The sequence below is a fragment of the Giraffa tippelskirchi genome, chromosome 14 (assembly GCF_054371585.1).
Source record: "Giraffa tippelskirchi isolate mGirTip1 chromosome 14, T2T-mGirTip1v1.2.pri, whole genome shotgun sequence".
NCBI lineage: Eukaryota > Metazoa > Chordata > Mammalia > Artiodactyla > Giraffidae > Giraffa > Giraffa tippelskirchi.
Genome location: NC_137288.1, coordinates 10,581,789 through 10,594,764, shown reverse-complemented (window position 1 = coordinate 10,594,764; position 12,976 = coordinate 10,581,789). Strand labels below are relative to the sequence as shown.

Genomic DNA, 12,976 nt, shown 5'->3' with positions numbered 1-12,976 from the left:
AAAGTTTAGTAGTTTTTTTTTTTTTTTTTTAATAGGGTGACGGAGAGCTATACCTTTCCCGTCTATGTGAATTTAGGTTTAAACTAGATTTCCCTTGGCTATTATATAAGACAAAAAAACCCACATCCCCCCCTTTCACTCCCCCCCACCCCCAAAAAGTGTTTTAATCTATAGAATTTTTGTGTCCTCAGTTGTGTCTGATTCGCGGCAACTCACGAACTCTACACAGCCAGGCTCTTCCGTCCATGGAATTCAGGGCAATTTTTTCTGTCCCAGTAAATGCCCACCCTGGGTGATCCAAAGGCAAGGGCTCAGAGGCTCCTGAGAGACTAACTCCTTTCAGCTGAGCACAGAGCTGGCTCCTCACTGGGATGCCTGTGGCCTGGGGCTCCCTGAGGGGAGAGCAGCACTCGCCCCACCGTGTGGTCACTGCTGGAAGTGCAGGCTGCTCCTCACTCCCCCTTGACAGTGTCCCTGAGGGCAGAACAGTGTGAATCGAATCAAGGTGGAAATGCAAACTCCAATGCAACCAAACTCCCCACAAGGTCTCTAAAACCACTCAGGAACAGGGAATTGGAAACTGCAGGGGATGACAGGAATGGAGATGGAGACTTGACACCTTACACCGAGTTCACTTCCAGTTATCCCTAGACAAACTTTCCATGAAAACTTGTCACAAATCTCGAAGAACAATGAGCAGAAACCGGACACGTGCTTTGAGTCTTCACACACAAAACTAAAAGCCAGTCCACAAAAAAAAAAAAAACCCAGAGAATACAGTGGACTTTGCAAAATCAAAGATATCTACTGTGGGAAAGACCTCATGACAAAAGCAAAAGACAGGTCATACATCGCGAGACGAATGAGTGGAAACACAAAGCTTATCAAGGATGTGTCTCCAAACAGACAAAGAACACCAACGCAACAAGCCTGTGAAAACTAGGGAAAGGTCTGAAGGGACACCAGACTGAGGAAGACACACACAGAGGATCCCGGATGATGTCCAGCACTGAGGGCCTGAAGAAACAACGGTCTAGTTGCACCCCCTCAGGCCTGTGTGACCGTGGATGAGGCCTCTGTTTCCCGGTGGCTCTGAGAGATGGACAGGGAGGAAGGGGAAGAGAAGTCACTTGCATTTCTAATACTCACAGCAAAGTCTTCCAACGAGAAGGGAATTATCACCCCCACTGACAATGCCATTCACTGAAGTGATACCCACCAGTCCATCTAACCCAGAAGGGAAGGATGGACCTGTTCTCACAAAACGGCGAGAGATGGAAGAAGGAAGATCAAGCCCACACCAATCACTGGAAAGAGAAGCTGTGCTCAGGGCTTGAAAGAATTCCTATTGGGAAAATGATGTCACAGCCCCACAAGGCAATCCACAGCTTCGATGCTATTCCTCCCAAAATGCCAATGCATTTTCGCACCGAACAAAGAATTGCAAAAGGGGTACGGAGACAGAAAAGAGCCTAAACTGTCAATACAATCCGACGAAAAAGCCCCGATACGGACATCCAAGGTTGTGTGAAAGGAAATTAGACGACCAAACTAGGATCCTCAGGAGAGTATCGGAGAAGGCAATGGCGACCCACTCCAGTACTCTTGCCTGGAAAACGTCCTGGACGGAGGAGCCTGGTAGGCTGCAGGCCATGGGGTCACGCAGAGTCAGACACGACTGAAGTGACTTAGCCGCAGCAGCAGCAGCAGGACAGTATGCTATTGGGAATACAACAACACACACAGATCCAGATCGATGGAATAAAGTGGAGGGTCCAGAAACAAACCCCAGCATCCATGGTCAACTCATCTCTGACACAGAAGGGGAGAATATCCAAATGGGAACAAGAAAGCCTCTTCAATCAATGTCCATGGGAAAACCAGACAGCTACATCTGAAGAACGCTATTGGTTTTGATCTCATACCACCTCAATATAGGGGGAAAACCTCACCCTAAAGACTGATGTCATGAGATAGCTAGAAAGAAGCGTAGGTCAAAGGCTCCTTAACATCAGAGTCTCCTTGCCATTTGCTGGGCGGAGGTCGAAATGGGTCTCTTCAAGTAAGGCAAAGAGGTACACGAAGTACACCCATGGGTTTCCATCCAATGGAACCTCTTCACAACAGAGAAGCTAAGCATTCACAAATGCAAAAGATAGGAAACAGAACATGAGAGACTCCTTGCAAGTGGTGTATCTGAGAAGGGGTTCATATGGAAAGAGACGAAGAATGCACAGCACTCAGATTCCAAGAAACAACACCACCACCACCCTTGACCCTTCCCCCATGACCAACTCCGACCTAAAGCCTTTCTCTCCCTCTAACCTATCCCTAAAACATAACCCTCATCTAATCATATACATGTGCATCCCTAGCATCCATCCATCCACACACGAGAGAGAAAGAGGAAGACACAGACGGAACTGAGAAAGGAAAAGAGAGGGACACAGCCAGAGAGAGACACGGAACCAAAGAGAGGAAAGGAGTCGACGGTCCAGACTTTTCCTCAATCTGCCTCGAAGGTAGAAGCAATGACAGCGCCCTTCCACCCCAGAAGGGGGAAAAGGACGGAAGGTTTGGAGAGGAAAAGACAAGAACGCAGGGAGCCATTAGAAGCTCAGCCACCCGCAGAAGCCGAGCTGGGACACTTGAACAGAATCTCAATGGAAACAGAGGAGCAGAAAGTTGGCTACTCTTTTCTATAAGAGAGGGAGACCTTCGAGTCTTCCTTTCGGTCCTCCAACTTGGATGCGGGGTCTCAAAACAGTCAGGAGGGGGAGTGCCTTTTCCTGGGTACCACGGCACATCCAGGCCTCGTTCTGCCCCATTCTGTGCTGTGTCAGCCCTGGATGGAATCTTTCTTTCTGAAGTCTCAGCGCACAAGCTCCACGTGATATCGGCCCCAGGTGGAAAGGCATGGAGCTGCTCGTAGGCCGACAGACCTAGGAAGCAGATGGGAGAATGACCACCACTCTGCAGATGGAGAGACTGGGGCAACCCTGAGGGGCATATGCTTGTCCAGGGCCACACCACTTATGAGAAGAAGGAGCCTGGTCTGAGAGCAGTGGGGTCCTCGGAGCTCAGGCCCTGGCTGAACCCAGGCCTCCCCAGGGCTGTGGGCTGGGCTGTGTGGGTGTCACTGTGCCTGCACATGGCCTAAGGGGGGTGGTCGAGCAGTCAGAAACCCAGAGATTCCCTTGGGAAGTTTTGGGGAAGGGACCTCAGCACGAACCCCAGGAGATGATGTCACCTGCCGGCAACAGAACCCAACAGAACCCGCAGCCCGGGTATCCAGGCCTCCAGAGCGGAGAGGAGCCCCCAGCCAGTTCACTGGCTGCCAGGATGTTCGGCTGTTTGCCCCTGCCCAGAGGCCGGGGCCTCAGGAGTGCTCACAGGCAGTGTGCGCGGGCACCCTGTCGACGTTGGCTCAGGACACCCCCGAGAGGCCTCTGGCCCTTTGCCCGGAGAAACAGAAAGGTAACACGGGGAGCCCCAGGACGGACCAGGCCGCCTCTCCCATGCCACCCGGAAACACCGGGTCCTTTGCCTGTGTGTGTGGATGCGGGTTTCTTGGGGTGTGTCTCCCTCAAGGAAGCCCAGGCGGATGTGGGGTCAGAAGCCTGCGGACAAGTTGTGTCCACACCCCAGGGGAGAGCAGGCTGGGCGGGATGGGGAGAGTGTGGGCAGCGGCGGCCGCCCAGGCGGACCTCACACCCTCAGGTGGGACTCTTTCCTCCCGGGTGGGGATCTGAGCAGACACACGTCTCTGACCCTTCTGGGAAGAGAAGTTCGAGCAGGCAGAAGCAGCGGCTCCACTGCCCAGGCCCAGCTCGGAAAACTCCTAGCATGGCTGGCTGACGGTCACTGTCGTTGCAGAGCTTCCCACGTGATGAGGCCGAGGACGGGGACACCCCATCCACCTCCCGGAGGGAGGGGTCGGAGCACCACCCCCCCGCCCGTGAGGCCCAGTGCAGGCTCCAGGTGAGCGTGCCCACGGAGGCATCAGCCCCACCGGGGGAGAAGTGGAGGCGGGGAAGGCCTGCTGCCGAGACACCGCCCAGGATACACCCGGCGGCCCAGTCTGAGGCTGCCACGGAGCTCAGCACACCCGGCTCCGACCCAGAGTCCCGAGAACCCCGGCCTCTGAGGCAGCAGGAGGACCTGGAGCCCAGCACGCCAGAGCACAGAGGTGAGGACGCTGGGGCTGGTGCACGGGAGTGTGTGGGGAGGGGGTGCTGAGCTACACAGGGACGAGTCCCCGAAAGCTGCTGCTGGGCCTGCAGCAAGCGCTGGCCTCACACCCCCCGCCCCCCATCTTGCACACTTCAGTCCCAAAAGACATCCGACGCTGGGTATTCTTTGGGAATCTCTTGGAAGCTTTCTGTCCCGGGAGACGCACATGCCAAGGCTGGCCTGTGGGCAAACTTTGCTTCTCCCCCAGCTCTAGCACTGGCCTCCAACTGGAACCAGGCTCCGCTTCCCAGACCTGTCCCTACAGAGGTGCTGGCTCCAGGTGCAGGACCCAGGGATCCACCGAGGGCAGATGGAGAACCGAGACTTGCCCTCGCAGAGACACCAGGCCAGCTGGGTACTGGCCAGCACACCGGGCAGATCGGATCTCCATGCCTGCAGGACCCCCAGCCCCAGGCACTGATGTCCCACCCCCTCAGCCAGAACCTCCACCTCCACGTGCACCTCTACCTGCTCGGGCTCTGGCAGGAGAACCCGAGGCAGAGGAGGAGTCACCGCCTCGGCAGGGAGAGCCTGCCCTGGCTCCCGCGCAACACCCAGACGCCCACGATGACTCACCCACCCCTGCAGGGAGAACGAGCCCCCGCTCTGGACAGACACCCAGAGCCCTTGCCGGAAACACCACGTCCAGGGGAGCGGTCGCCTCTGCAGCCTCCATCCCCGTCTGCTCACCGTGGACGCTGGCAACTCGGTCTGCCCCCAGGGGACATGGAGTTCCTTTCCCCTGAACTGCTTTGCATTTGGTTTGTTTCCACCTTTCTGGTGATGTTTTATTTTTTGTATGGTTTCCTGTACTTTTGTTGGTTAAGTTGGGATTAGTAAACTTTTTCATCATTGTTGCAATTTGGGAACACTGTTGTGTAACTCTGGTGATACTGTGTTACCATCACCACTTTGTAGTTTCAGACCCGTTTGATCTTTATGCCCCACCCCCCCAACAAAGCCTGGATTCAAGGCAAGCACGCCCTGTTCATCCCTTCCCCCGATCCTGAACACAATTTCATCCTTTCTTTGTGCATTCCTTCCTATATTCTTGGTGTCCCCAATCAATGACTCTCAGTGAAATGACTGACGGAGTGTTTTTTGGACTCTCCAACTACTGTAAGACTCCATTGGAGAGTTCTCATTTGTATGTCATTTGAACTAGCCTTTGATATCTGAAAGGACGGTGTACGTCCTTTCAAGATACCATGTGCCAAACGAAGCCCTTTTGGCAACTGCCATCATTATCTCCAGGCAGGCATTGCTGTGTCAAGGGTGACATCTCAGCCAGAAGGCAGAGGCTGAGCTCGTCTTGTTGCACCAGCTCCCAAAAGAAGCCAAGAAAGGGAGCTGGAACAACAAACCACCCCAACACCCAGGAAAGCGTTCTTCATGACAGAAGGCTAGAAAATGACCCAACATCCTTGTGGCCCAGAACCCCTCTAGAAAATCACTGTTCCATAAAAAAGAGAAACACATGGGAAGTTCCAAGGAGAGGCAATGCCCATGGCCCGTGTACTTGAGAGACGGCCTGACCGCTCCGGGGAAGACACGCACCGACGGAACCCCTTGGGAAACAGCAGTGATAGTCCTCACCGTCGTAAGGGTTTCCTCTGGGGACAACCTGCCCGGGGCACCACACGAGGGAGCAGACCGGCTTCTCTTCCTCTGCCCCCACACCATTCACTCATGAAGGCAGCTCAGGTGTTCTCATGCCCTGCCTGCCTGCCTGCCTGGCTCATCCGTGAGCTGTGACCACCTACAGGGCAGGACTCCACCTTCTCCTCTCTGTGTACCGTGAATCTGCACACAGTGGGCTTGCAGAACCTTAGGAGACTTGAGCCATTCCCACTCGAGCCAGAACCCTCCCCAGGAAGGAAAACAGCTGTGGAGTCATTTTGGCCCCAGCACTGGTTCGAAAGCCTGGCGCCTCCTACAGCCTCTACGGTGTGAAGAGGGAGGTCCCTTCTGACAGAGCTTTCCGGGTCTCAGATCTAAGCTGTTGTTTCACTGTCAGCTGTGTCTCTTCCGTTGCAGCCAGGTGGGCCACGCTGCTCCAAAGGAGCTCACAAGCTGAGTTTCAAGGGAGGTATAGAGAGGACAGGGATGGCTACAACGTACTGCAAACTGAGTGAGGGTCCCCACAATCCTCAGCAAAGGTCTGTGGTGTGCAAGTGGGGAGTAGAGGGCCCCCAAGTTCCAAAGGAAGGGAGGTAGTCGGGAGCTAAAGCCCTTGGCCGCTGTGGTAGTAGCTGCAGATGGCAGCTCGTCCACAGTGCACTTCGAATGAGGTCATATGAGCGGGACTCTGGAAATGGCTCCGAAATCGGGAGAAAGGGGTCAGGGTATGTGGGAATCCGGCGGGGGTGGGGGGTGGATGAAGGAAGGTGTCCCTCCTCTCTCCAGTGCAATTTGGTTTGGTGAGTCTCAAAGCTACCAGATGGCACTTCCCAAGTCAGGCCCCCGCAGGAATCAGGGTGGGCTGCGTGCCTCGGCCCCTGCCACAGGGACAAGCCACACCAGTGGCCTCCCTGAGCTCCAATGGCCGGATCTGGGGGTTCTGTCTGGGTGCACACCTCCTTGCTGTGGCCAAGTTCCCCCCTTCTCTGAGCACCAGCTTCATCCTCTCGAATGAGGACATCGATTGCTACCTTGGCACGTTACTCTCTTCATCCTGTGAAGACTCATTAGGCTTATCCTACAATTACTAGCTGGCCCGAAGAGATATCTCCTGAATCCAGATTAAGCTGGAGTCTCCCAGGCTCATCTGGCATGTCTTCCCTGAAGTCTGCCAAAACCCACACCCTTGCATTTCCAGGGACTCCCCTTAGCCAGCTGGGCAGAAAACCCAGCATGGTTCAAACAAGCTGACAGACAAGCGGGAGAGGACTCACGGGCAGACGGCTTCCCTCAGGTCTCGGGTGGAGCTCTGGGACCACAGCAGCAACGGGCCATCCCAGGCCCTGGGCTCAGCAGCGCCCTCATTCTCAGGCCGGCGGCTCTGCCCTGAGGGGAGCAGGAAGGTCACCAACTGCCGCAGGCGGGCCTCACGCCCCTCCCACTGCTGGAGCCTGACCTCCCCCGGCCCCACCCCTTCCCCTACCCCAGCAGGACGACAGCTCGTCTTCCCCTGGCTTCCAACGGGAGGCCAGGCCCTGGGCCCCGATTGGGCACTGCCCCAGCCCGGAGCCAATCACAGTGGCCAGGGAGGTGGAACGCACCGATTGGCCAGGGCCAGGTCATGTGACCATACTCCCCAGGAAACTCAAATATTACCAAGGTTCCCTAAGAAACCAATGAACAGAATTATCCAGTAAAGGCAAACCGTGCTTTTTAATGAGGCCAATGTCACAGAAAAAAAAAAAAATGCTTCACAATGAACTGCTCAAGGAAGCTACTAAATAAACTTTCAGAAAAGTTTAGTAGTTTTTTTTTTTTTTTTTTAATAGGGTGACGGAGAGCTATACCTTTCCCGTCTATGTGAATTTAGGTTTAAACTAGATTTCCCTTGGCTATTATATAAGACAAAAAAACCCACATCCCCCCCTTTCACTCCCCCCCACCCCCAAAAAGTGTTTTAATCTATAGAATTTTTGTGTCCTCAGTTGTGTCTGATTCGCGGCAACTCACGAACTCTACACAGCCAGGCTCTTCCGTCCATGGAATTCAGGGCAATTTTTTCTGTCCCAGTAAATGCCCACCCTGGGTGATCCAAAGGCAAGGGCTCAGAGGCTCCTGAGAGACTAACTCCTTTCAGCTGAGCACAGAGCTGGCTCCTCACTGGGATGCCTGTGGCCTGGGGCTCCCTGAGGGGAGAGCAGCACTCGCCCCACCGTGTGGTCACTGCTGGAAGTGCAGGCTGCTCCTCACTCCCCCTTGACAGTGTCCCTGAGGGCAGAACAGTGTGAATCGAATCAAGGTGGAAATGCAAACTCCAATGCAACCAAACTCCCCACAAGGTCTCTAAAACCACTCAGGAACAGGGAATTGGAAACTGCAGGGGATGACAGGAATGGAGATGGAGACTTGACACCTTACACCGAGTTCACTTCCAGTTATCCCTAGACAAACTTTCCATGAAAACTTGTCACAAATCTCGAAGAACAATGAGCAGAAACCGGACACGTGCTTTGAGTCTTCACACGCAAAACTAAAAGCCAGTCCACAAAAAAAAAAAAAACCCAGAGAATACAGTGGACTTTGCAAAATCAAAGATATCTACTGTGGGAAAGACCTCATGACAAAAGCAAAAGACAGGTCATACATCGCGAGACGAATGAGTGGAAACACAAAGCTTATCAAGGATGTGTCTCCAAACAGACAAAGAACACCAACGCAACAAGCCTGTGAAAACTAGGGAAAGGTCTGAAGGGACACCAGACTGAGGAAGACACACACAGAGGATCCCGGATGATGTCCAGCACTGAGGGCCTGAAGAAACAACGGTCTAGTTGCACCCCCTCAGGCCTGTGTGACCGTGGATGAGGCCTCTGTTTCCCGGTGGCTCTGAGAGATGGACAGGGAGGAAGGGGAAGAGAAGTCACTTGCATTTCTAATACTCACAGCAAAGTCTTCCAACGAGAAGGGAATTATCACCCCCACTGACAATGCCATTCACTGAAGTGATACCCACCAGTCCATCTAACCCAGAAGGGAAGGATGGACCTGTTCTCACAAAACGGCGAGAGATGGAAGAAGGAAGATCAAGCCCACACCAATCACTGGAAAGAGAAGCTGTGCTCAGGGCTTGAAAGAATTCCTATTGGGAAAATGATGTCACAGCCCCACAAGGCAATCCACAGCTTCGATGCTATTCCTCCCAAAATGCCAATGCATTTTCGCACCGAACAAAGAATTGCAAAAGGGGTACGGAGACAGAAAAGAGCCTAAACTGTCAATACAATCCGACGAAAAAGCCCCGATACGGACATCCAAGGTTGTGTGAAAGGAAATTAGACGACCAAACTAGGATCCTCAGGAGAGTATCGGAGAAGGCAATGGCGACCCACTCCAGTACTCTTGCCTGGAAAACGTCCTGGACGGAGGAGCCTGGTAGGCTGCAGGCCATGGGGTCACGCAGAGTCAGACACGACTGAAGTGACTTAGCCGCAGCAGCAGCAGCAGGACAGTATGCTATTGGGAATACAACAACACACACAGATCCAGATCGATGGAATAAAGTGGAGGGTCCAGAAACAAACCCCAGCATCCATGGTCAACTCATCTCTGACACAGAAGGGGAGAATATCCAAATGGGAACAAGAAAGCCTCTTCAATCAATGTCCATGGGAAAACCAGACAGCTACATCTGAAGAACGCTATTGGTTTTGATCTCATACCACCTCAATATAGGGGGAAAACCTCACCCTAAAGACTGATGTCATGAGATAGCTAGAAAGAAGCGTAGGTCAAAGGCTCCTTAACATCAGAGTCTCCTTGCCATTTGCTGGGCGGAGGTCGAAATGGGTCTCTTCAAGTAAGGCAAAGAGGTACACGAAGTACACCCATGGGTTTCCATCCAATGGAACCTCTTCACAACAGAGAAGCTAAGCATTCACAAATGCAAAAGATAGGAAACAGAACATGAGAGACTCCTTGCAAGTGGTGTATCTGAGAAGGGGTTCATATGGAAAGAGACGAAGAATGCACAGCACTCAGATTCCAAGAAACAACACCACCACCACCCTTGACCCTTCCCCCATGACCAACTCCGACCTAAAGCCTTTCTCTCCCTCTAACCTATCCCTAAAACATAACCCTCATCTAATCATATACATGTGCATCCCTAGCATCCATCCATCCACACACGAGAGAGAAAGAGGAAGACACAGACGGAACTGAGAAAGGAAAAGAGAGGGACACAGCCAGAGAGAGACACGGAACCAAAGAGAGGAAAGGAGTCGACGGTCCAGACTTTTCCTCAATCTGCCTCGAAGGTAGAAGCAATGACAGCGCCCTTCCACCCCAGAAGGGGGAAAAGGACGGAAGGTTTGGAGAGGAAAAGACAAGAACGCAGGGAGCCATTAGAAGCTCAGCCACCCGCAGAAGCCGAGCTGGGACACTTGAACAGAATCTCAATGGAAACAGAGGAGCAGAAAGTTGGCTACTCTTTTCTATAAGAGAGGGAGACCTTCGAGTCTTCCTTTCGGTCCTCCAACTTGGATGCGGGGTCTCAAAACAGTCAGGAGGGGGAGTGCCTTTTCCTGGGTACCACGGCACATCCAGGCCTCGTTCTGCCCCATTCTGTGCTGTGTCAGCCCTGGATGGAATCTTTCTTTCTGAAGTCTCAGCGCACAAGCTCCACGTGATATCGGCCCCAGGTGGAAAGGCATGGAGCTGCTCGTAGGCCGACAGACCTAGGAAGCAGATGGGAGAATGACCACCACTCTGCAGATGGAGAGACTGGGGCAACCCTGAGGGGCATATGCTTGTCCAGGGCCACACCACTTATGAGAAGAAGGAGCCTGGTCTGAGAGCAGTGGGGTCCTCGGAGCTCAGGCCCTGGCTGAACCCAGGCCTCCCCAGGGCTGTGGGCTGGGCTGTGTGGGTGTCACTGTGCCTGCACATGGCCTAAGGGGGGTGGTCGAGCAGTCAGAAACCCAGAGATTCCCTTGGGAAGTTTTGGGGAAGGGACCTCAGCACGAACCCCAGGAGATGATGTCACCTGCCGGCAACAGAACCCAACAGAACCCGCAGCCTGGGTATCCAGGCCTCCAGAGCGGAGAGGAGCCCCCAGCCAGTTCACTGGCTGCCAGGATGTTCTGCTGTTTGCCCCTGCCCAGAGGCCGGGGCCTCAGGAGTGCTCACAGGCAGTGTGCGCGGGCACCCTGTCGACGTTGGCTCAGGACACCCCCGAGAGGCCTCTGGCCCTTTGCCCGGAGAAACAGAAAGGTAACACGGGGAGCCCCAGGACGGACCAGGCCGCCTCTCCCATGCCACCCGGAAACACCGGGTCCTTTGCCTGTGTGTGTGGATGCGGGTTTCTTGGGGTGTGTCTCCCTCAAGGAAGCCCAGGCGGATGTGGGGTCAGAAGCCTGCGGACAAGTTGTGTCCACACCCCAGGGGAGAGCAGGCTGGGCGGGATGGGGAGAGTGCGGGCAGCGGCGGCCGCCCAGGCGGACCTCACACCCTCAGGTGGGACTCTTTCCTCCCGGGTGGGGATCTGAGCAGACACACGTCTCTGACCCTTCTGGGAAGAGAAGTTCGAGCAGGCAGAAGCAGCGGCTCCACTGCCCAGGCCCAGCTCGGAAAACTCCTAGCATGGCTGGCTGACGGTCACTGTCGTTGCAGAGCTTCCCACGTGATGAGGCCGAGGACGGGGACACCCCATCCACCTCCCGGAGGGAGGGGTCGGAGCACCACCCCCCCGCCCGTGAGGCCCAGTGCAGGCTCCAGGTGAGCGTGCCCACGGAGGCATCAGCCCCACCGGGGGAGAAGCGGAGGCGGGGAAGGCCTGCTGCCGAGACACCGCCCAGGATACACCCGGCGGCCCAGTCTGAGGCTGCCACGGAGCTCAGCACACCCGGCTCCGACCCAGAGTCCCGAGAACCCCGGCCTCTGAGGCAGCAGGAGGACCTGGAGCCCAGCACGCCAGAGCACAGAGGTGAGGACGCTGGGGCTGGTGCACGGGAGTGTGTGGGGAGGGGGTGCTGAGCTACACAGGGACGAGTCCCCGAAAGCTGCTGCTGGGCCTGCAGCAAGCGCTGGCCTCACACCCCCCGCCCCCCATCTTGCACACTTCAGTCCCAAAAGACATCCGACGCTGGGTATTCTTTGGGAATCTCTTGGAAGCTTTCTGTCCCGGGAGACGCACATGCCAAGGCTGGCCTGTGGGCAAACTTTGCTTCTCCCCCAGCTCTAGCACTGGCCTCCAACTGGAACCAGGCTCCGCTTCCCAGACCTGTCCCTACAGAGGTGCTGGCTCCAGGTGCAGGACCCAGGGATCCACCGAGGGCAGATGGAGAACCGAGACTTGCCCTCGCAGAGACACCAGGCCAGCTGGGTACTGGCCAGCACACCGGGCAGATCGGATCTCCATGCCTGCAGGACCCCCAGCCCCAGGCACTGATGTCCCACCCCCTCAGCCAGAACCTCCACCTCCACGTGCACCTCTACCTGCTCGGGCTCTGGCAGGAGAACCCGAGGCAGAGGAGGAGTCACCGCCTCGGCAGGGAGAGCCTGCCCTGGCTCCCGCGCAACACCCAGACGCCCACGATGACTCACCCACCCCTGCAGGGAGAACGAGCCCCCGCTCTGGACAGACACCCAGAGCCCTTGCCGGAAACACCACGTCCAGGGGAGCGGTCGGCTCTGCAGCCTCCATCCCCGTCTGCTCACCGTGGACGCTGGCAACTCGGTCTGCCCCCAGGGGACATGGAGTTCCTTTCCCCTGAACTGCTTTGCATTTGGTTTGTTTCCACCTTTCTGGTGATGTTTTATTTTTTGTATGGTTTCCTGTACTTTTGTTGGTTAAGTTGGGATTAGTAAACTTTTTCATCATTGTTGCAATTTGGGAACACTGTTGTGTAACTCTGGTGATACTGTGTTACCATCACCACTTTGTAGTTTCAGACCCGTTTGATCTTTATGCCCCACCCCCCCAACAAAGCCTGGATTCAAGGCAAGCACGCCCTGTTCATCCCTTCCCCCGATCCTGAACACAATTTCATCCTTTCTTTGTGCATTCCTTCCTATATTCTTGGTGTCCCCAATCAATGACTCTCAGTGAAATGACTGACGGAGT

General features: G+C 54.9%; 2 protein-coding genes and 1 long non-coding RNA gene across 3 annotated transcripts in view; 2 read left to right on the top strand and 1 right to left on the bottom strand.

Annotated features, from left to right (window-relative positions):
• LOC145534149 (uncharacterized) overlaps window positions 1-12,976 on the bottom strand; it is a 541,812-nt gene that overhangs the window by 109,589 nt on the left and 419,247 nt on the right. Inside the window, exon 47 of the long non-coding RNA XR_014074275.1 lies at window positions 7,128-7,239. This is a non-coding gene — a long non-coding RNA (uncharacterized LOC145534149). The remainder of the gene's footprint in view (window positions 1-7,127; window positions 7,240-12,976) is intronic.
• On the top strand, window positions 18-5,094 carry LOC145534019 (uncharacterized). Its single transcript, XM_081561386.1, has 3 exons — window positions 18-3,477; window positions 3,877-4,189; window positions 4,442-5,094. The coding sequence occupies exons 1-3, from the start codon at window positions 3,241-3,243 to the stop codon at window positions 5,068-5,070; spliced, it is 1,179 nt and encodes a 392-aa protein (XP_081417512.1). The 5' UTR covers window positions 18-3,240; the 3' UTR covers window positions 5,071-5,094.
• Window positions 7,666-12,741, top strand: LOC145533939 (uncharacterized). Its single transcript, XM_081561289.1, has 3 exons — window positions 7,666-11,124; window positions 11,524-11,836; window positions 12,089-12,741. The coding sequence occupies exons 1-3, from the start codon at window positions 10,888-10,890 to the stop codon at window positions 12,715-12,717; spliced, it is 1,179 nt and encodes a 392-aa protein (XP_081417415.1). The 5' UTR covers window positions 7,666-10,887; the 3' UTR covers window positions 12,718-12,741.

Excerpts from the sequence above, each read along its gene's own strand:
- LOC145534019 (XM_081561386.1), top strand. The coding sequence starts at position 3,241 with ATGATGTCACCTGCCGGCAACAGAACCCAACAGAACCCGCAGCCCGGG. Across the intron at positions 3,478-3,876 it reads TTGCCCGGAGAAACAGAAAG|AGCTTCCCACGTGATGAGGC; the intron begins GTAACACGGGGA and ends CTGTCGTTGCAG. Across the intron at positions 4,190-4,441 it reads CAGCACGCCAGAGCACAGAG|CTCTAGCACTGGCCTCCAAC; the intron begins GTGAGGACGCTG and ends CTTCTCCCCCAG.
- LOC145533939 (XM_081561289.1), top strand. The coding sequence starts at position 10,888 with ATGATGTCACCTGCCGGCAACAGAACCCAACAGAACCCGCAGCCTGGG. Across the intron at positions 11,125-11,523 it reads TTGCCCGGAGAAACAGAAAG|AGCTTCCCACGTGATGAGGC; the intron begins GTAACACGGGGA and ends CTGTCGTTGCAG. Across the intron at positions 11,837-12,088 it reads CAGCACGCCAGAGCACAGAG|CTCTAGCACTGGCCTCCAAC; the intron begins GTGAGGACGCTG and ends CTTCTCCCCCAG.